Source organism: Lytechinus pictus, chromosome 8 (genome assembly GCF_037042905.1).
Source record: "Lytechinus pictus isolate F3 Inbred chromosome 8, Lp3.0, whole genome shotgun sequence".
Taxonomy (NCBI): Eukaryota; Metazoa; Echinodermata; class Echinoidea; order Temnopleuroida; family Toxopneustidae; genus Lytechinus; species Lytechinus pictus.
In genome coordinates this window covers 15,747,394-15,768,635 of record NC_087252.1, presented here as the reverse complement: position 1 = coordinate 15,768,635, position 21,242 = coordinate 15,747,394, and the positions used below count along the sequence as shown (strand labels likewise).

The following is a 21,242-nucleotide window of genomic DNA, read 5'->3' as shown; positions in this document are numbered from 1 at the left end:
AGAAAAATACAATAATTTACAAACCTTGTGAACTAGCTCCAGAATCGCTCAAACCACTTTGACATTCAACACAGAGGTGTGAGCCATCTGCAAATGAACAGAAAGAATGAGAATAGTTGACCTTACGAGGGAAACATCCCTCACTTCTTCAAGAGAAACACCACAAATCTCCATTGGGATTATCAGAATTGACTGCAGATCTCAAATTCTTTGCTATCACAAGAACAATATATTTTCCTGGGGTATAATGCCCTCTATTGACCTTTGATCCTTAAATCTAATCAGACCATTGTCCCTCCTGCCTGTATATGCATTCTTGGATGGTGACCTTTGACCTTCTGGCAACCTTCAAAAACATCTAAATGACTAAATATTTACGATCAATTTTCCACCAACTTTGATTAAAACCTTGGAGCATTCTGGTGGGTGTTTCATAAAGCTGTTCGTAAGGTAAGAGCAATTTTAAGAACGACTGGTGAACCTTTCTTATGCGCTAAATAATCACCAATGAACATTGAATGGTGAATATCACTTACCGCAAGAAAGGATCATCACTTTTAACTTATGAACAGCTTTATGAAATGGGCCCCCCCCCCCCAGAGACAGTAGTGGACGGATGGCCAGGCGCAAAACTGATCCCCTGGATTGGCGATCTTCAAATCACCTCAATTTATAAAAATATAGTATTCACATTCGATTTATATTGTGGAGCATCAAGCACAGATTTATGAATGATTTTTGTTTATAATAAGTGTAGTGGATGGACAGATGGATAGGTGCAAAAATTATTCCTTAGAATGCATCAACCATTTCTATACCTCCAATAAATAATTGTAAAACTTATCTTACCTCTTTGTGGGGGCAAAGGAGGTCCACCGTCATCCCCTGGTCTGCCCTTCTTGCCTGATTTCTTTCTACCTTTATGTTGACTAGCTGGCAAGGGATAAGTGATGGATCCGGATGCTGACCCCGAGCTGGTATCGCTGCAGTTCTGCCTTTGGGCTATGTATTCTCTGATCTGTGAGTCAATAAAGGATACAGAGTAATGAGAAAATAAAATTGACATTTCCTGTTCAGGAGACAATACTCCACTGTGATCAATTATGTTACTCTGAATTTGTTTCTTTATTATATCAATCATGGTAGTGGCGGTGGTGATGGTGGTGGAGGGGTGATGGTGGTGGTGATGGTGGGGGTGGTGTTGGCAGTGGGTGGCAGTGGTGAACCAATAATTCAGTAAACTGTCATGTCCTAAAAACCCTATCCAGTCGTTGATACATGCAGTTACTCCAGTGGCTCTGTTTCGTAAAAAATGACAACTATTACAACTCTGCTACTATGGCAACTTTCATGGTAACAGGGCTCATCAGCCAATTACAATCAAGGTTTCCACAGTAGTTACAATAGTTGTAAGTTCTTATGCAATTGGAACCTGGTAGGTGTTTCATAAAGCTGTTTGTAAGTTACAAGCGACTTTACCAACGTCTGGTGATCCTCTCTTAGGCGCTGAATCAACATCAATGAAAATTTGGTGAATATCATCTACCGCAAGAAATGATTACCAGTCGTTTGTAAATTTGATCGTAACTTAATAACAGTGCTATGAAACAGCCACTTGGAATGAGATAATGAGAATAACACGACTCATAATGCAAGGATATGAAGAGAGACGACTTACATTTGGAGGTAATACAAGCGTAGTTGACGCATACGGTTCTGTCATATGAGGTGGTAGCGACTGGCAGTGTTCCGTTAGCATATGATTGCATTGATTTAGAGGGAGGGTGTGGGCCATGTGCGGGCAGGAAGGACTCTCGTCATCGTCGTCGGATTCATTGTCGACAACCGCATAAACAGGAACGTTGTTGCTGCACAAAAATAAGGAATGAAATGTGCAACATAAGTCACTCATGAAATATAATGAAATCATAGACACATACATGTACAGGTGATTCTGCAGAAGTTGAATCTCTTGGGGCCAATGAAATATGTTCCACATTCTGGGTCCCGCAACACGAAGGTCTGCGATCCATTGCTAAACTGAACGGCCTATCAAGACCATCGTTGCATGCGTACTTTGCTCAGTAGGCTGACAAGGAAATAATCAGACTTGTTCTTTTAAATTAGCTATTAAACGCCATCACCTAATTGGAATATGCAAATTTTTCACCCCCAAAATTTGAATTAAGAAAAATACGGTGAAAATAACGAATATGAAAACAAAATATAAATAACCAATTGAGATGATAAGACCTAAGTGAATTACCTGTTGTAATGGTTGCTTTTATGTGTACCGATATCTCCTTTTTCTCCCTTGATTGCTTGCATTTGCTCTTTTGATTCTGTACGGGAAAAACAAACAAAAATAATCCACATAACATAAAAAAATCATCTCAATAGATACCAAGAAAAAATTCATAGAGAAAAACTGTAGAATTTGAAATTCCTCTATTCAGTGAATCAATAGCCCCACACTGTCAAGTTTCTGTTCTAAGAAAATAAATGCCATTGATATTAGAGTCTTCTACTTTGGCAATGCCATAACCAAGAAAATCATTGTTTAAAAATGTTAATTTACAATTTTCAGTAAATCTACTAATCTATAAATAAATTTGACTCATATAATATCTATATTTTATGTTTTTCAAAGTATCGAAAAAATGAATGTTGCCAATTTGAGGGACTTAAGATGGCTAATTTGACTCATGTAAGCTGTGTTATCTCTTTGTGTTCATTTATGGCTGCAATTCTAATACAACTTAGGCCAAAAAAAAATCATTACTGAATAGTTGGAGTAGCCTTTAATTTTGGCTAAACATTAAACTGCACAATAAATGGAAGAGGGGTTATTGTATATAATAGATAAATATTTTGCTTAGATTCAATGCATGGGGGTGTTTAAGCAGTAGAAGTGAGCATATTAGTGATGCCAATATTTACTTAGTTGAGCAAGCCAAATTCAGTTGCATTTTGTTATTAGTAACAGAGTAAATATGCAGTCAATTGTGCTTCTAATTTTAAGGACATGCTTTTGAACAGAACTATTGTAAGATATGAGAGTATTTTGTTTAGGTAATAAATATGGTATGTAATATATCATATGTAATACTACATGTACATGGTATGTAATACATGATATGTTTATAAATGCTCTGTAATACATGATACATACATCGGGTGATATTCTGATTATTAAACCTAGGTTTAACCCTAGTCTACACTAGCATTTTAAACCACACTTTTTATTATGGAATGCTGGACTTTATAATATTCATTCAATTTTGAGGCAATTATAATGTACCAATTAATTCATTATTTTTTTATACATTTTTTTATTTTTCCTATTCTTCCCATTTCACGACTCAAATATATTTTCTTCAATTTCTTGCAGGATAAGAATAATTTCTAATTAGTGAATGGGTTGACAAGTGGCACTCCATAAAGGTGTAGTCTGAGTTAACCTAAGTTTAACTAAACTATGGCTATCATAATACCATCCACTGCGTGTAATACCACATGGTATGTATGATGTATAATAAAACAAATATTATACAAGATTTGTAATACATAGTAAGTAATGTACATGTACATACATGTAGTGTAATGTATGTTATAGATATGAAATGTAATGCGAAAAGAGAGATTTGACATTGTGGGAAGGGTGACTTTAAGATATATGATGACAGTACAAAAGGAAAGACTAATTTTGCATCAGTGAAATCTGATGTTTATGAAGAGGAATGAATCTAATCTTGCTTTTAAGGTCTTTCATGTTTCGGAAGAGAATCACCAATGAATTTATCATGAAATAAAGGATGTTGTGAATAAATCTAACTGAACAGAATTTAAAGTATGTTTACATTCCAACATAGAGCACAGTTAAGGAGCTGTATGGTATTCAAAGACATTCATTTTTACGATCTCCTTTGAATCACAAATTAGAATAGATTAAAAGTGCTTGTAATACTTGATGAAATGCTTTATCACAAAGTGCAAAGAAGGAAGCCAGATCCTCTAGTACTAAGGAGCTGGCTTGCTTCCTTTTTTTTCCATTTTTTTTGTTTTTGTTTTGTGGCTTGTGATGTTTGATTTGAGAGCATGATAAATCATTTTACAAAATAGAACATGACTCATAATATTAATTATAAAATATCAATTACACGCACATTCTCCATGCTTGTTACAAACATCAATCCATCCCATATTAGAAATCCAACATACTACACATAACATTTTTAAATTTGCCACACACTATTTTTCGCATCTGCTATTATTGACTACTTTTGAGGGCATTAGTAAAACTATTGCCCCCCATGATCTTAACACTAAAGGCCTACTGTTTTCATAGAGGAAAATAGTAGACCTATAGTTTTAAGATCAATCAGGGGTAATATTTGTTACTACTGCCCGAATAAAAGAGTAGTCAATATTTGTTATAAATACTGATTATATCTAGCAGGGCAACAGTAAAAACTATTGCCCTGCTCAAATGACATCGTTTTGTATATCAAGATTACGAACATACAACAAAGATAATCATGCATAAATCTATTGTTGAATACAGGGGATCAATATTATCTTGTTGAAATTTTTTAGTTATATTTGTGTTTAACTTTTATTTATAGGGCTCTCTATGAGAAAGTGTGAAAGACATGGACTCACTCCAATTCTAACAACAAAAGGATTTTTTTTTCTAATAATGATTATGAAAGAGTCAATTTTTTTTTCTTTGGTAACAACTTCAGCAATACACATGATGATTTGGGAATTTAGCAATAATAATTTGACTTTTTCTTGGGAAAGGATGGCAAAATGAAATAGGATAAGGAGTGAAGATTAATACAGTCTTGTCATTATCAGACAAAACCCTTCTATATGAAATACAGGTGGCTCTGCATAAGTCAAATCTCTTGGGATCACATAAATCTGTTTGACTTAGATGTAATTGTTTAACCTGTGGACTACCAAATTTGGTAATACCTATTGACTTTGCACAGGGATGACTCAGTTCCAGTGGGCAATGGGTTAACATGTTTTGCATATTCTGGAGGTGTTTCATTAAGAGTCAAGTGCGATTTAGAATCGCACCTAAATTTAAAGTTGCATGCTGTATATAACGCATCACCGCATTGGTTGGATCATGCGCACAGGACGCGCACTACCACATATACGTCAACCATATTACGCGTTATAAAGTAACATCTGCACGTTGGCCTTTGAGCATGACTTGAAGTCATACTGAACTCTTCGTGAAATACCCATCAGGGGGGTGTTTCACAAAGATTTAAGTATGACTTAAGTCGCACTTAAATGCCAACGCGTACACGATATGAAACTTGCGATCTTATTGATCAATACGCAGTAGTGCGCGTCCTCTTCACATGATCTGACCAATGCGGTCATGCCTTTTATACCGAACGCAAATAGACATTTAAGTGCGACTCTAACACTCCCCAAGGTCTAGAAATAATGCTTCGAGTTGACTTATACAGAGCCTACGTGGGGATGAATGTTAGTAAGAGTGTTAGCGCACCGTAAGCCTCTAAGAGCCAGTAAGCTGGGCTAGTGGTAGCCCCGCTATGGTGGGGCTGAAGATATTGGTTCTTTCCCAGCACACTGCGCAAGGAGCCGTTAGGGTGCTGAGGGGCAAAGGTGGTCACTGCAGCGGTGGCGGAACCGTTACCATGGAGACTCGACGATTGGCACTCCGAGGAGTTGTTGCTGCGCCAGGTCTGGTCTGGAGGCCAGCTCGGATGACCATTGCTGGTGGGTTGACCATCGTATTGACTGGTCAGAGTTGTCCTGAGTAGGAAGATCAAGATATTGATGATCATAATTGCCATTATTACTATTATTATTACCATCATCATTATAATTATCATTATTATTATTGTTATTATTATTAGAATTATTATCATTGTTATCATTATTGTTATCATTATCATTACTATTATTATTATAATCAACATCATCGTCATCAATCATCATATTTTATTTATTGATATACTGTAAATCATAAACAAGATATTATATCATGAATCTACAAACATGTCATTTAGTCATACTTATATCATAAGTGCATGCCTAATACTATAAAAAAAAATTGTAAGAATTAATTTACTTACATGTGAGTTGCACCTTCAATCCCAAGAGGATCTACATAGTAAAAATAAAGAAACAAAAATAATCAATAAAATTATGCATCAAAATATAATATACATGCAGTGTCAATACCGTATTATACGTGCACATCATAGTAACAATCTTAGCTCATCCATGAGTGCACTACAAATTCTTTAGAAAAAATGAACATTACAAATATGGATAAGGTAAGCCTTTAGTGTAACTGTGGATGTAATGACATCATTTTATTATGATCCCTTACTGCAAGTGAACTTCATATTTTTCAACATACGTGATATATACATGTAATTACATGTACATGTATATACATGTAATTACATGTACATGTATATACTGTAAATTATCAATATATATGTTAAGCACACTGAAATGAGCAAATATCACATTGGTGTATTTCATCCAAGCAATACCTTGGCTTTTCACATGTACACCATTTTCAACCACTTAATCATCATCAGCTTTTACTTTAATATATTTTAGGGAATTTTTTTACTCTACTGTTTTCTATGTTTTTAAATAAAATATTGTACATATATGATCTATTGATTTGTGACTGTTTTATCATGTTTTGAATCGATTTGGAAATACAGATTATTTAACTATTATCTAAATTATTTTTACACTTTGTCTTTCTCACTATTGTTGGATATCATCATTACCAAAACAAATTCAACAGGGTAAACGCTTACTTTTCCATCTACTTACTTTTTGTGAGGTTGGCAGCATGTTTCATTCTCCTTCGCCTAAGAATGAAAGCGATGAGTACGAGAGCGATGATGAAGACGATGGTGGCAATGATTGCATACACCCACGGCTTGGTTGTTTCCCCGTCCATGGTCTCGGGGTCACCTGGACCGGGTACGGCATCAACTGCAAATTAGCAATAATCAGTATAATGTCAGCAAATTGGCAACAGTCAACAGCTCAATAATGTTGATATTACCGTCAGAATCTTTCATCAAACCAGAATGCAGAAGAAAACTAATTCAGTAATTATTCCCAGATAGTTATGAATGATATCTTAAATCAAACCTTTACTGTTAAGTAATTTGAATCACAATTGGCTATCCCTAGTTAAACTACACATTAGACCAGAATTTAAGTTCTCAAATAGTTGTGAATGACCCGAGTCATGAAAGTGATCATAAATCAAACCTTTACTGTTAAGTACTTTGTATCACAATTGGCTATCCACAATTAAACCATAACATCAGTCCAGAATTTTAATATTAAACCCGAGTTCGGAATATGCGCCAACGAGCTGTACTCACTGGGGGCTGGTGTGGCTACAGTGACGAGGACAACCGGACTCGATGGACCAGCTCCTGCTGCGGTGAACGCTGCAACCTGAATCTTATAGACCTTTCCTGCTTGAAGACCCCCGACCCGTCCTACCAAGGTCGTGTTGCCTTGGATGGTCCTGTTCCTGGCCTGAGATGACTGGTTGCCCCTGCACGATATATAGTAGCCTTCGATGTAGCCCTGGACTAGGTCCCGAGCAGGGGCCTGCCATCGGACCAGGACCGCAGTGGTCCCGTTGCTTTGAGCTTTCACGTTCCTCGGTGGTCCTCTTGGTCCTGTTTGGAAGGAAAATGAGATCCGAAGCATTTCGATGAAACTCATGCAAAATTATTTAGAGATGTCAAGCTGTGATAGCCAGGATACCTTTTTTTTTGTAAGGCCAACCTCGATTCTTAAATTTCATAACAAAACTCATTTTTTCCCCTTCATAAAATGAGAGAATTCATTCAGTGCACTTTTAAACAGGGATTCTGTTGTTTTCATGTGTTGCCAACCTTTAGTGAGTAATGATTGGTTGAAGTCAAACATGTTTTATTCCGGAATGGTACCACATACCATTCAGGGAATAGTATCAAATTTTTAAAGTACATATTTCTATTTCTAACCATATTCTATTTGTATATTACTTGCATTCAGGAAAATGAGACATGGCACAGGTGTCTCTTAATAAATGAGACACTGTAAGGATGTGGCCCTTTGGAAATTTCCCGCAGATAATAAACTATGTTTACAAGTAAATGCACTCACTATCAGCGGCAGTCCAGCTCTTTATTTGATGTCCTTCTGCGCCACAGTAAAGCCCGCTGAAAGGCTGCACACTGATGGAATATTCTTTCCACGAGGATAAACCGTTGAGTACAAACGTTCTACCCGGACCAGTGATCGTCTCCACCGAGTAGTTTGTCGATGAAGAACTAGAGGAGCGATATTTGATGTGAAACCCTTCGACGTACGCCACTGCATTCCGTGCCATCTGTCAAACAACAAGAAATGGGTTATATTAATTCTCTCTTAATTTTAATGATAGTGATTATCTGGTTATTTATAAAGAGCTTAAGATACAAAATGGATGTTGTATTATATTGCCCTGGTCATCAGATTCAATCAGACATTATGATCAATATCAATATCCTTCAGCCATAATACACTGTGAGGTAACATGGCCGAGTGGTCTAAGGCGCCATGACAGTCCAGGATTCGATTCATGGCACAGCTCTTGACCAAGACAGTCTTTTTAATACAGATATGAATATCATGCACATTAATGAAAAAAAAGTTTTATTTATCATAATTAAATGACACTGCACCAAAAAGAAGATATTTTATGATACTGCACAAAAAAGTAGATATTTAAGTCCACTTAAGACCCCTTTCCTACTTATCTCCCATAAGTTATGGTCTAAATTCAATTTCGAAGCTGTATGTGAAAACGTTTGCTGAAATTGATACCAAAACGACTTACTTCCCACTTGACTTGTATGGCATTTGATCCAACTGTCTCAGTTCCAACAATATGAACGTTGCTTCCGTCGAGTTTGTTCTGTAAGATTTGATTGTCACCGTGGATACAAAGCGGACCAGAACCTATGCAGAAGAAAAATTATAAGAATAATAATCATTCCTGCTTGCATAGTGCTTATCACTTTGTTTATCAGAAGTCTCGAAGCACTCTGCAATGACGCAGCAAGAACAGACAAATATTTTACACTTTAATAAATAATACCACATCTAGAGTGAAGACATATCAAATAAGTAGCAGCCACAGTATTAGTCTCCCTTATTCAGACTCTGCATTGTGCACTATGTGAACACCAAAGATCTGCCCAAGTGCATGTTTTATATGACCACCTTGTGGTGGGGTACTCTTTAATATTTATGCAACAATTTGTAAATTGCTCCTTACTGATGGCATGAGATCAGTTACCTAATAAGCTGGGTTCATTTAGGAGGTGCGATAGCTCAGTCGGTAGACCGTGGGTCTCGGTTTCTGGTCACCCGGGTTCGATTCCCACTTGGTGCGCAAGTGCCCTTTGGTAATTAGGAATTAATCCTCATTACCCGGTCCCTTGGAGAGGACCTTAAGCTGTCGGTCCTCTGGTTGCTTGCTTACAAGCATTCATGCTTTCTTAGCCATCAGGTTAAAAATCACCACCATTTACCAATTATGTAACTATTTTGATTGAAATGTACTGGTGGCAGCGGTGGGATACAACCCAAGCCATCAGAATGACTGGCAACTCACAGTCTTACCTTCACTCATCGTCCTCGCAGCGACAGAGGGCGACTCCTGTCCCTTGCTATTACATATCTGCGGTCTTACAGACACAGTGTAGTCGACGTTTGGATCCAGTCCTGTAAGGATGGTTGACATCATCCCAACTACCGTCTGAAAGTGAGTCCGGCTGGCTCCGTCAGACAGGAGGTACCGGACTTGATATCCGTCTATCAGGTCGTCATTTGTTGGGGCCTAATCATGTATTAACAAAAAGGACAATTGAACGATAGCAATTAGAACAAAATCAACCCATCCGTGTTTTTTTTTTTGGGGGGGGGCATTATTGTTATTTTACATTTCATATAATAAGGAGGATTTTTATTCAGGATGCAGATGAATTAAATGTTAACTTTTTTCATTATCATCAGTTGAAACTTTTAATCTTAAAAAAAAATACATTCATATATGAAAGACACAAAAATGTGTATAGCTCATAATAAATTTATAATATCCAAATATACATCCTACAAGAAACAACTTTCTAAAATTTGAAGAAAATGCCAGCTAGACAACAATGATATTCTTGAACGATGAAAGGGAAGCAAATTCTACAACTACTTTTTAAAAATGCAAGCAAGACAATGATGATTTTGTTTTAAAAGGATTTTTCTTGTATACTTACATGGACTTCCCACGAGACTTTGATGGCGGTTGAACTTAGAGCAATAATTGTAGTGATCTCCACAGAGATAGAAGATTTATCAACCAGGCATTCCCTAGAAGGTCCGGGATTTGATGTCTCATCTGAAATTTCAGAGAGATTTAATGATAGAAACAAATAATAATAATAACAATGATACGATGGCAATTATGATTATAACAAATTATAATGGTGACCTGTCACCACTAGCGTACCTACGGGGGGCATAGGGGGCAGTCTGCCCCCCCCCCTGACGAGCCACAACCCATGCAAAGGACGTATCCATGCCCCCCCTGACGAGCTTGAAGACCTTTATTGCCCCCCCTGACGAGTTTGAAGACCTTTTTTTTTTTTTTTTTTTTGCTTGTCAAATTTTTTTCTGGTATGAAAACCTTCATTTGTGATTGAAGACTTTTTTTTTTTTTGGGGGGGGGGGGGCTTGTCAAATTTTTTGGCGGACGGTTTTGCCCCCCCTGTGAAAAATCCCAGGTACGCCACTGCCTGTCACCCCTAGCCAACAGTAAGTCACCCGAAATGAATTTTGAAATTTTGAAAAGCACATCATAAGCTGTAAACTGTTATATATAAAGTCAAATTGATCAACAATAACCAACACAAGTAAATGATTAAATGCAGAAGAAATCCATATTATGACTGCAAAAAAATAGAAATATTACAACTTCAACACCGGATCAATGAATCATATCCCTGAACGGGAGATAATGATTACATACCGGTAGTTGCGATGGTCTCCGACACTGGACTAGGTGGACCTATACCATTAGAATTGATGGCTCGTACAATCACCAGGTAAGAGGATGAAGGGACAAGATGGTGGAGGTTGTACGTCTGTCCTTGGATGCCTGTTCCGGCTACCACCCAACCTGTAAAAAAAAAATCATAACAAATTTCCAATAATTATTTGAGAACTTCCGTTTCCCCACTACAGCTAACAACTTTCTCCACCACTAACCAAAACAACATTTGCTCCCTTCTTAAAAAAATAGAAGAATATGTGTCACGTAAACGCTATTCATGATATTGCGAAAAATCTTGGCATTATCATTTCATATAAACAAGTAAAACATCAGCCACATACATGTATAGAAGTTCCAAGAATCTCTGTTATTTGAATAAATCTATATAATTTTGCAATTCAAATATGCATCATCACAACAACCAAAGTGCTTGTGTTTCCTATAATATGAACTTATGAATTATTATGCCAATATTTGCTTACCGCCCCTTGGGAACTAAATGACGCTTCGCTACGGTCTACTGACTTCGATGCAAGGTCACTTCGAAAGACGTGATTGGTGTTCACTCGCCAACAATGGTTGGTGAAACATCACGACTCGTAAGTTTTTTCATATTTTTGAGTTTACTGGATGAATCATAATATTCATGGATTTATTTATCAAGTAAACAATATGGCTTCTACAGAGGTATGGTACATTTAGCAAAAACCTACTACTTCTCATTATCTACACACTTGTGATACTTATATTGAATGAGATCAAATAAATCTTTCCCATTTCACTCTCTCACCTATCGTCTGCTCAGGGCTGAAGTACTCCACTTGATATCCGGTCACAGAGGGCGCCCTGCTAGCCGCGGGAGCAGTCCATTGTACCTGTATGGACGATCTGGTAACATTGACCCGTAGAGGCTGCGAGGGGGCGCCAGGAAACTCATTGGTACTGGGGGCAGTTCTTTCGGACGTCCCAGGGGTGTCTGGAAATTCCAGGAATGAAAAGGGATCAAAATGATTGAATAATTTTACAGAATAATAATTGTTGCACGAATGAACGATGATACTGTGCAAGCGGTTATTTTTATGTTCCATTATGTTGTGGGGGGATGGCAGGGGTCGCAATGTTTTCGCAAGTTGTTGAATTTGCAATTGTGGGACAAAATGGATAGTTCCCCAGCAAAGAGAGGAAAACTCATATAGAAGAGAAGAGATTATGTTTCAAAAAGTGATGTGTATATAAACACACCTCAAGAAGTGGAGGTGGTGGATTCGAAGTCCGGCTGAGTCATACCAAAGACTTTAAAATGGGACCTTCGGCCATCTTGTCAGGAGCTCGACAATCATAGTGGAATGCGGAAGGGTAATAATTACATTATGTTATGCCGGGCCCGCTGGGGGAACAGTTCATAAGAGTTGAAGTGCCTCCCATTGGTAAATAAAGATTATTAAAATCATTATCATCATCATTATGATATTAAAATGGAACCTTTGGCCGACAGATACATACCAACGACGACGAGGTTGGCTGATAAACTGGTCTCTCCACTGTTACTTGTAGCAATACACGTATACAATCCACTATCATCTATTTGAACACCGGTGATCTCCAGCGTGCTATCAGGATACATCACATTAAACCTACAAACAAAGTCAAAGTAACATTGTAATCATCCATTTCGTGCATTTCATGATACATGCATGCATGTTGTGCGATTATTGAGATGTCATGCATTTGTTTAACTCCCACTGTGTACTTAACAACATGCATTAGTCGGTGTTCCTCTATCAAAATTATTATAGGAAATTTTCTTGTGAATAACTCTGACTATAACACAGTTGTAATGTTAAACATACTGTATACGTTCACTACGTTTCGTGAATTTCGCAACTCAAAGTGAACGCAAAAGTTTTCACATCCTGATATTTCTGTACAGAGTAAATACAAATGCACAAATCCAAAATATTCATGAAAATATAATTTGCACATTTTACATCTTGTAGCAGGAATGCAAAAAAATATGGATGCGAAATATATGGCGTGGGCCCTATAGAGTATTTGAAGGTAAGATTCCTAGAAATGAAGATACATGTACCTTGGATTGGTAGTGCTGAGTGTTAATCCATCTTTAGTCCAATCAATGTGAGGGGATGGGTTTCCATTGCTATGACATCGGAACGTAGCTGTCGATCCTATTAACAAGGTCTGATTGGCCGGACCGTATTGGATGATTGGGGGCGGAGCTAATGACTCATCTGAGGTGGTTGATTGGTGAAAACGAGAGGTAGGCACAGAGAGAGAAAGAGAAAGAAAGGAGAGTAAGAGAGAAAGAAAGAAGGAAAGAAAGATAAAAAAGGAAAGATAGAAAAGGAAGGAAGGAAGGAAGGAAAGAAAAAAAAATGGGAAGAGAATAGGGAAATCAAGATGGACACGGAATAGACAGGAAGGGGAAGAAGGAAACAAGAAAATACAGAAAGAAAATGGGATAAGGAAAAAGGGAAATAGAGAGTAGGAAAGAGAATGGAAGAAGAGGCAGAAAAATGAGAAGGAAAAAATGTTGCATATTACTCATAATACACACACTTTCAATGTAAAAATACATAAAAATGCAGATGAATAAATTATTACTCATTTTACTGCTAGCTATTTCCTCATAGTGCCATTTGTTGCATTTTCCACGATGAAAAGGATTAGCAACAAATAAGAAACAAGCAAATGAAGATTTCCAAAACAAAATAAAAAAGGAAGTGTTCATGATTTCAAAAAGAAAGGAAATTTCTTAAACCTCCATGTAAAATGACCAAATGACCCTACTACTGTAAATCTTGAAAATTTATTAGGTATTCTAAGTGAAAAACCAAATTCAATTATCATCTCATTCCTATAATGGTAAGATTGAATTAGAGCAAACCATAAATAATAAATTTACTGGCATCCTGCCAAACTAGGGAGAATATTTTCAACGAAGGGAGGTAATATACCCCGGTTTATCAAAATTAGGAAATCTTTTACAATTATACTTTACAAAGAAAAACGTGAACAGTTTAAATGTTCAGACGATGGTAAAATCATCATGAAAGCCAATCTCAGCGAGGCAAATAATTATAATGCAATATGTATTGATGTTAAATATTAATTGTGTGCACATGAGGGGGGGGGGCTAAATCATACAATCTCTGGTTTTCAGTTGGCCCTCCCTCTCTTTCAATATAAACTTTGTCTTGATAAATGATTATTGTACTGTCTATGTTGATCTTTATACATGTTCTTGAAAATGTGATTAAATTATACTTTATGAACTATGTATCATTATTGCAAATATGACAAATTGAAAGTGGAAAAATAAAACAATTGAACTGAATCAAATAGATTAAGGATGGTATGTGAAATTGAAATGTATACCTTACAAGTATACCTTGCATAATACCTATCGCAAACAATGGAATATATGATTTAAATAAAAACCCAGGATCATGATGTAGTTCAATCAAATCATTTTTGTGTCAGTCCAATTAGAATTTAGATCATTGTTTTCATATATTTTCAGGCACTTCTAGGTGGAATTTCAAGAGAGAAATGGGCATATGTATGTCTAACCCAGGGAAAAAAATACACAGAGGCTAAGGGTGATTTAGCCCCCAAAATGCTAAAAAAAAAAAGAGGAAAATCCTCATTCTCTGCGATGATTTATTCAGTAGATTGTGAAAAGTAGCCCCAGAAAATAAAAATTATTTTACCCTGATCCAACCATTTCGAATATTAAACTAAATTTAGCCAAGAAATTGGGCTTACATGTACATATTCATATACTCCCTTTGATTGTTCATGATTCCCATCAACAACTATCTTACTAGAAAGTACATGTAGGAATGACCCATTTCTTCTTAAATTGATGCCAACTGTTGGATGTTTCAAATATGATTTATTGGTTTTCCTGATTCTCTTTCTGGTTTCCTGCATGCTTAGGGATATCAATTCAACATGGGATAAAGTTCTTCCATTTCACTTGCTTCAGGAGGGTCAAATCAAAACATCCATTCAATTCTGCATTTTATTTATTTTGTTGGACTGGAAACAAAGTCCAAAGCACTAATGCTTATTAATTTTATTGACATTATTTGACACCTATAATCAATATCTTTTAAAAAGTATGGTATTTTCAAAGACAATGTGTTTCCACTGAAGCTTTGAGTTTCTATAATGACCATACATGACATGATATATTGATAAAAATACTAATAGTGATCATAATAATGATAATGATAATAATAATAATATATTATTAACAATTAATACTACTACTAATAATCATCATCATCACAATAATATTGATATAAAAAGAAGAGGAAGAAGAAAAAGAAGAAGAGGAAATTGAAGTAAAATGCAATAATAATGAAGATAATAACAATGATCATAAAAATAATAATCATAAAAATGATATGATAATTATATTGTAACAAGTGAGATTTCTGATGCCATTTCTTGTCTTTTCATTTTCTTTCCTCACCTTCGTCTCCACCTGTTTCACTCCCTAAAGCCCCGGAGGACCAGAGAGATGATGGGGGTTAGGGTTATCATTGGTAGCAGTTGGTAGCGATAGCATCCCGTTCCCATAGCAACCAATGTGATGGGACAACCAAAGGGTGTGTGGTGGAGGAGAGTGTAACGGACATCATCCCATCGTTAGGATTGATGGCGTAACCATAGCAACCATGCAGAAAGATGGTGGTGGTGGTGGTGAAGATGAGGATGAATGAGAAATGATGATAAAATATGTTGCATGCCAGTAGGAAGAAAGAACCAAGGATGAAAATCAGGAATAAGAGAAGAAAAAATAAAACAAATAATGTTCAGTAAGAGTAAAGCAAGATTAGTATAATCGAGTATGCAAGTCAAAGAATGTGAGTTAAAGGATACCAATATATCAAAGTTGATATTAAGAAATGAAAGGAATGAATCAGGGAATTTGGGCAATTTTTTAATCAACTTAGTAAAAATAGTGTTCAAATTTTTTTTCCAGTTTCTACTGAAGAAACATTTTTCGAAGACCAAAAACGACTTTTCTTTTCACATCTTCTTGAGAAAGAGAGAATATACTTCCAAATAATAATACCTAAATGAATATTAAGAGTTAAATGAAATTATATTGGATAGGCTGTTTTGAAGTTAGTGAGTCATGCAGATAATATATTGCAAGCATATAAGTACGGAAAAGATAGAGAAAAGGAGAAGGAAAAGAAGGTATAAGGGTTTACCTAGAACACGCAGGACGGCTTTCGCTTCCGCGACTCCTGTTCCACCAGTAGCATAGCAGATATAAGTTCCAGCATCTTCCATATGAACTGGATTGATCTGAAGCTCACCGGATGACGACACCTCAAAGCGCCCTCTTTGTTGGTTTATGAACAGTAGGTTATCCTATGACATGGGATTTAATGAAAATGAAAATTACAAACTCAAAGTAAATGGTATAAGGAGATTTTGATCTTGATCCTTGAAGAAAAATTCTTCACTTCAGGGACCTGTCTTACAAAGAGTTGCGATCAATCTGATCGGGCACAACTATGGAAAATCAGCAACACCTACATGTACATCTAAAATGCATGTTCGTTCAAAGCGTTTCCCTGGGCCCCGTCTTTCACAGAATTACGACTGATCAGATCAATCGTAACTCTATGGAAATCCATCAGTGTCATAGTTTTTTCTAAGAAAAATTTGCACAATGTCCTTTGTATGCAAAGAGAAGCGCAGTGAAATTTCAAGAAAACAATGTATGCATGAATATACATCATAGCTAGAAAATATTTTGAACAAACATGCAAGCATAATAGATGTTGACGTTGCTGGCAGTCCATAGTTGCAATTGATCGGATCAATCTTAACTCTTTGTAAGACGGGGCCCAGACATGATGTATACTCATACAATCATCTTTGCCTTGACAATTCACTGTTCTTCCTATTTGTTTACCAAGGACATTGTGCAAATTTCCTGTATGCAAAATTATGACATTGATGGATTTCCATAGTTACGATTGATCTGATCAATCGTAACTCTTAGTAAGATGGGACCCTAGATACGGGAATAGAGCAGTAAAACACATCAACTGAAGCATCATATACCAGTAGGCCCTATGTAAATATGCAACACAGAAGTCTCTGATTTAAACACATTTTTTTTCACAAAATTGTCACAAAGTAGTTGTTTTCAAGAACAAAGAATGCATATAGCAAGTTTTCACTTAATAACATAGAAATGTTTTGAGTACCGTAAGTAACGGTGTATTAACCGCACCTTTTTCACGGCGGGATATAAGCAAAAGTCGGGGCACGTGCGGTTTATCCACGGTGACGGGTCTGAGCCCGCCCGCGTAACCCCTCCCGAACATGTAAGAAGTCTGCCAGTTCACAACACATCGAGTGGCCGGGCGTAGCCGCCCAGGGCAATGTCGTTTAGAGGGGTATGAGCCGCGGGTAATGCCAATGGGAAGCGATTATTACGATCTTAATCAAATAGTGTCCATAACAAATGCACCTACCTTCATGACACTAATTTCGACTTTATTCTCGATTCAAAGCAGCGAAGTTCCCTGGCTAAGTTCAAAGAGACGCCAAGCATTCTCGGTAATAATTTGTCACAGTTGAGCAAGAGCCGAGAGCTAGCTTGCGTTGTATTGTGGTTTTAGTGCGACTTAAGCTGGCGCTATTCATTTTAACCCCTCAAAGTCCTGTTTCGCGCCAGCTTATTTTTTTCTTTCCTGTTTGCTTTTCATAAGATACCATGTACACCGTGCACCACGCATGAGAGAGACGGCACGGAGCCGTAAAACAAGTGGAAAAAATGCCAATTTTTTTTTGTTTCTTGAACCTTCCTGTAATCCCGTATCCAAAATTCATGCTAAGCCATCGAATGCTAGACAAATGCTGAAAGTGATTGTGAGGTTGTGATGCAAGATGTACTGGTAGTGGTACCGTATCGAAGTTTGCAATGTACATGTACAAGAACGGCAGTGCTGTGTGTGTGTACACTGTGACTGTGAGGTGAGTGAGTGTGTAAGTGGCCAATATTGTCGGGACCTTTCTTTCTTGCTAACATTTGTAGATGAATTGATCAAGAACAGCAGATTTCCGCATACCGGTAATCTCTTTGAATACTTTGAAATCTTTAACTTAGTTTTTGTTTCTTCGTACCTCAAATATGCATGTAAATGTGAGAAGGATTTTTTAGTCCAAAGTTGAGGGTGCGGTTAATACACGGGTGCGGTTAATACACCGTTACTTACGGTAACTCTTTAGAGATATGTAATAATAATGCAACGAAAGATATAAAGTGAAGACTCACCTCTGTTCCTGCTTTCTGCCAATGGATGGATGGGGGCGGGCTTCCGACCGCTTCACATTGAAAGCGAACCATTTCATTAACATGGATAGTTTTATCACGAGGAGCACGGATGAAATCAGGCACAGCTAAAAAAAATACAAAAAAATTTGTGATTTTAAATTATCGATTGTCTAAAGGATACAATTAGTGGATGAATTATATTGAAAAATATTGATAACTTTCAAATCTTTAAACTCAATATCCCATATCCTTGAATCCATTTTAATTCTACGCTAAACTTACGGGAAGCTGAAAATGTCACAATTTTGTTTACATTGTATGTTTCGCTTATGCCTGCTTTAACCTACCCTCATGCTTTGATTGTGAAGAAAACAATTTTAATTATCATTTCCTGACAGTTATGAATAATCATGTGTCAAAATAGCAGATAAATTTACTTAACTTATTCTGTTCAGAGATTTGTGTCACAACTTGTTTTCCATAGTTTAACAACTTTCGACCAGGGCCCCCATTGCATAAAAGTTACTATTATAGTAACTTTGGCATTTAATGGTAACTACCATGGCGACGATGCTCAATAGCTCAATTGCTCAATAGCAATTGCATGGCAAAGTTACCATAATGGCAACTCTTATGCAATGGGGCACTGGTCTAAAGTTGTTAAACTATGGAAAGCCAGTCGTGACAAAAGTAATAGAGTTAAAATTAAACCAAGTTCAGAAGTCAGGCCAACGACTTTACCATCAGTTAATTAATAGTATGCATGAATTTTCATTTCAACAGCCATTTAATATTACTGTACTAAATTCATCTTCATTTTATGCTAATTCATGCAAAAAAACAGTCTCACTTACAACAACCATTTAACATTACCCTACAACTTCATCTTCAAAGCTCGAATTCATGTTAAAAAAAATCATATGAAATAATCTTGGCCTGTCTTTCACATACTGTCACCGATCTAATGCACAATTTTGTTTTATTATTATGAAAGGAAGAGATCCTATCTATGATTCACCTAATAACATGGCCATATGTGTCCTATCCATCTATCTTCATCGTGTATATCATGTTCATAAAGAGTTATTGACTGAATCATGTAACAGATACAAGGTTGGTTTCACACTCCTGAGGGTGGTTCACACGGAAACTTCTCGGTCTTTCTCCCCCATATGGGTGTGTACACACTGCCTTTTCCAAAAACAGAATGTGCGTTCTGAAACGCTCCTTGCAAACGCACCTACGGAAGTACTTTTTTGTGCTTCTTTTCTTTTTAATGTGCATGCTACACTGATCTGGTAAGAGAGGTCAAGTTGAGCATGTGCTCATTGAAAAGGGTATTGCATTTTGAATGACTGAGTATTTCCCTGCATCTTTCTATCTTGGATTATATTAAGAAAACAAAAAAGGATAACTACTTGGAAACCAAGAAGCATTGCCTATATCTATTTCCCTACAAACTAAAAAGAATTAGTATTATTGATTTTCATCATACAAAATAGACCAACCCTTCATGAGTGAAATCAATGCAAGCAATGGACATATCACAAGTATTTACAACCATGTTATAGGATTGTATTGAAATGCATTGGTTTCCGGCAATTAAAACAACGATAATATATATTTACATTTACATGTACAAATAAAGATTTGGTAAAAAGACACAGGAATTGCCCTACTCATCGTTGATAACACGACGCTGCCAAACAGAAATGGGGACCATTTTCAGCCTCAGTTTCGGATGAGGATGGAAAATGTTGGAGGCAATCCTATCCGTAGCAAACCTAAATTGAATTAATCCCGACATGCTATATGCATTATGACGGGGGGTGTAGGTAACAGAACAGAATTACGCCGGCCCAAACTCAATTACGACGCGTCAAGTTGACGCATGTACAACAAATTAATCTCTGCCTTGTCTGAGGGGGGAAAGGTATATATATGAGAAGGGGGGAAGAATCTTCGTACAATGATGGATAACTTCACAAGATGGTTTTAATTTGAAAATACCTTCACATGAAACTGGGGTGTTGTGTAACTTAGGCTCCTGGTATATTAATCTCTATCTGTTCCCTTGGTGAAATCTTCCAGGTATATAATCTATAATCCAGTATATTTCATCACATGTTCTTTGAAACTCAATATTGTACAACCTATCACTTTATACCTACAGCCATCAATAATGAATACCACAACATACTGTCAGTGTCCCTTTTTAAAAAAAGATAACAAGTTTGCCATCAGCCAATCAAATTGGGTGATTTCAGTAGCATTAAACTGCTATTGCAAAGTTAATATCATAGCAGGTCTCATGAAACAGGCCCCGAATCTATATTCTTTTACAATTCATGGAAAGCTTTACAATGATTGTATCTTTTAATATCTATCCTTTTATTTATTATTACCCAAGAGGAGACTGAGACCATGAGGGCTGAGGTCTATGGAAAATACATTTTACAGCAAAATTCATGTCATATTTTTAAAGAAAAATAAAACAACCTATCGAAAAAACATATAGTGTTCCAAAATTTAAACTTTTGATCCTAATGCAAATGAAATTTGGCAAAAATTATTGACCTCCAAATTTTCAACTGCACGCTTCGGCCTTCTTCAGGGATATGACACTTTTGGTCTTTGCCGGAAGTGATGTAGCATTGATTTCCCAAATTTTCATCAATGCAGTTTAACTTTCATTCGATATAATTATGTAGATGTATAGGGTTTTTGGCATTCACGATAATTCCATTTTTGTCTGTGTTCTGACATTGTTACCCTTTTAAATACTACATT

The 21,242-nt window shown here is 36.6% G+C and overlaps 1 protein-coding gene across 1 annotated transcript in view; it reads right to left on the bottom strand.

The window, feature by feature from the left end:
* Positions 1–21,242, bottom strand: part of LOC129267129 (roundabout homolog 1-like) — a 47,159-nt gene that overhangs the window by 4,847 nt on the left and 21,070 nt on the right. The window contains exons 7-25 of the mRNA XM_064104128.1: positions 18,453–18,577; positions 16,369–16,531; positions 15,621–15,644; positions 13,209–13,368; positions 12,623–12,753; positions 11,910–12,095; positions 11,096–11,245; positions 10,344–10,465; positions 9,697–9,913; positions 8,909–9,030; positions 8,194–8,419; positions 7,416–7,721; positions 6,850–7,014; positions 6,126–6,156; positions 5,534–5,802; positions 2,267–2,342; positions 1,679–1,868; positions 850–1,018; positions 25–87 (exon numbers count right to left, since the gene is read on the bottom strand). Coding sequence (XP_063960198.1) covers positions 25–87; positions 850–1,018; positions 1,679–1,868; positions 2,267–2,342; positions 5,534–5,802; positions 6,126–6,156; positions 6,850–7,014; positions 7,416–7,721; positions 8,194–8,419; positions 8,909–9,030; positions 9,697–9,913; positions 10,344–10,465; positions 11,096–11,245; positions 11,910–12,095; positions 12,623–12,753; positions 13,209–13,368; positions 15,621–15,644; positions 16,369–16,531; positions 18,453–18,577 — 2,895 coding nt within the window. The remainder of the gene's footprint in view (positions 1–24; positions 88–849; positions 1,019–1,678; positions 1,869–2,266; positions 2,343–5,533; positions 5,803–6,125; positions 6,157–6,849; positions 7,015–7,415; positions 7,722–8,193; positions 8,420–8,908; positions 9,031–9,696; positions 9,914–10,343; positions 10,466–11,095; positions 11,246–11,909; positions 12,096–12,622; positions 12,754–13,208; positions 13,369–15,620; positions 15,645–16,368; positions 16,532–18,452; positions 18,578–21,242) is intronic.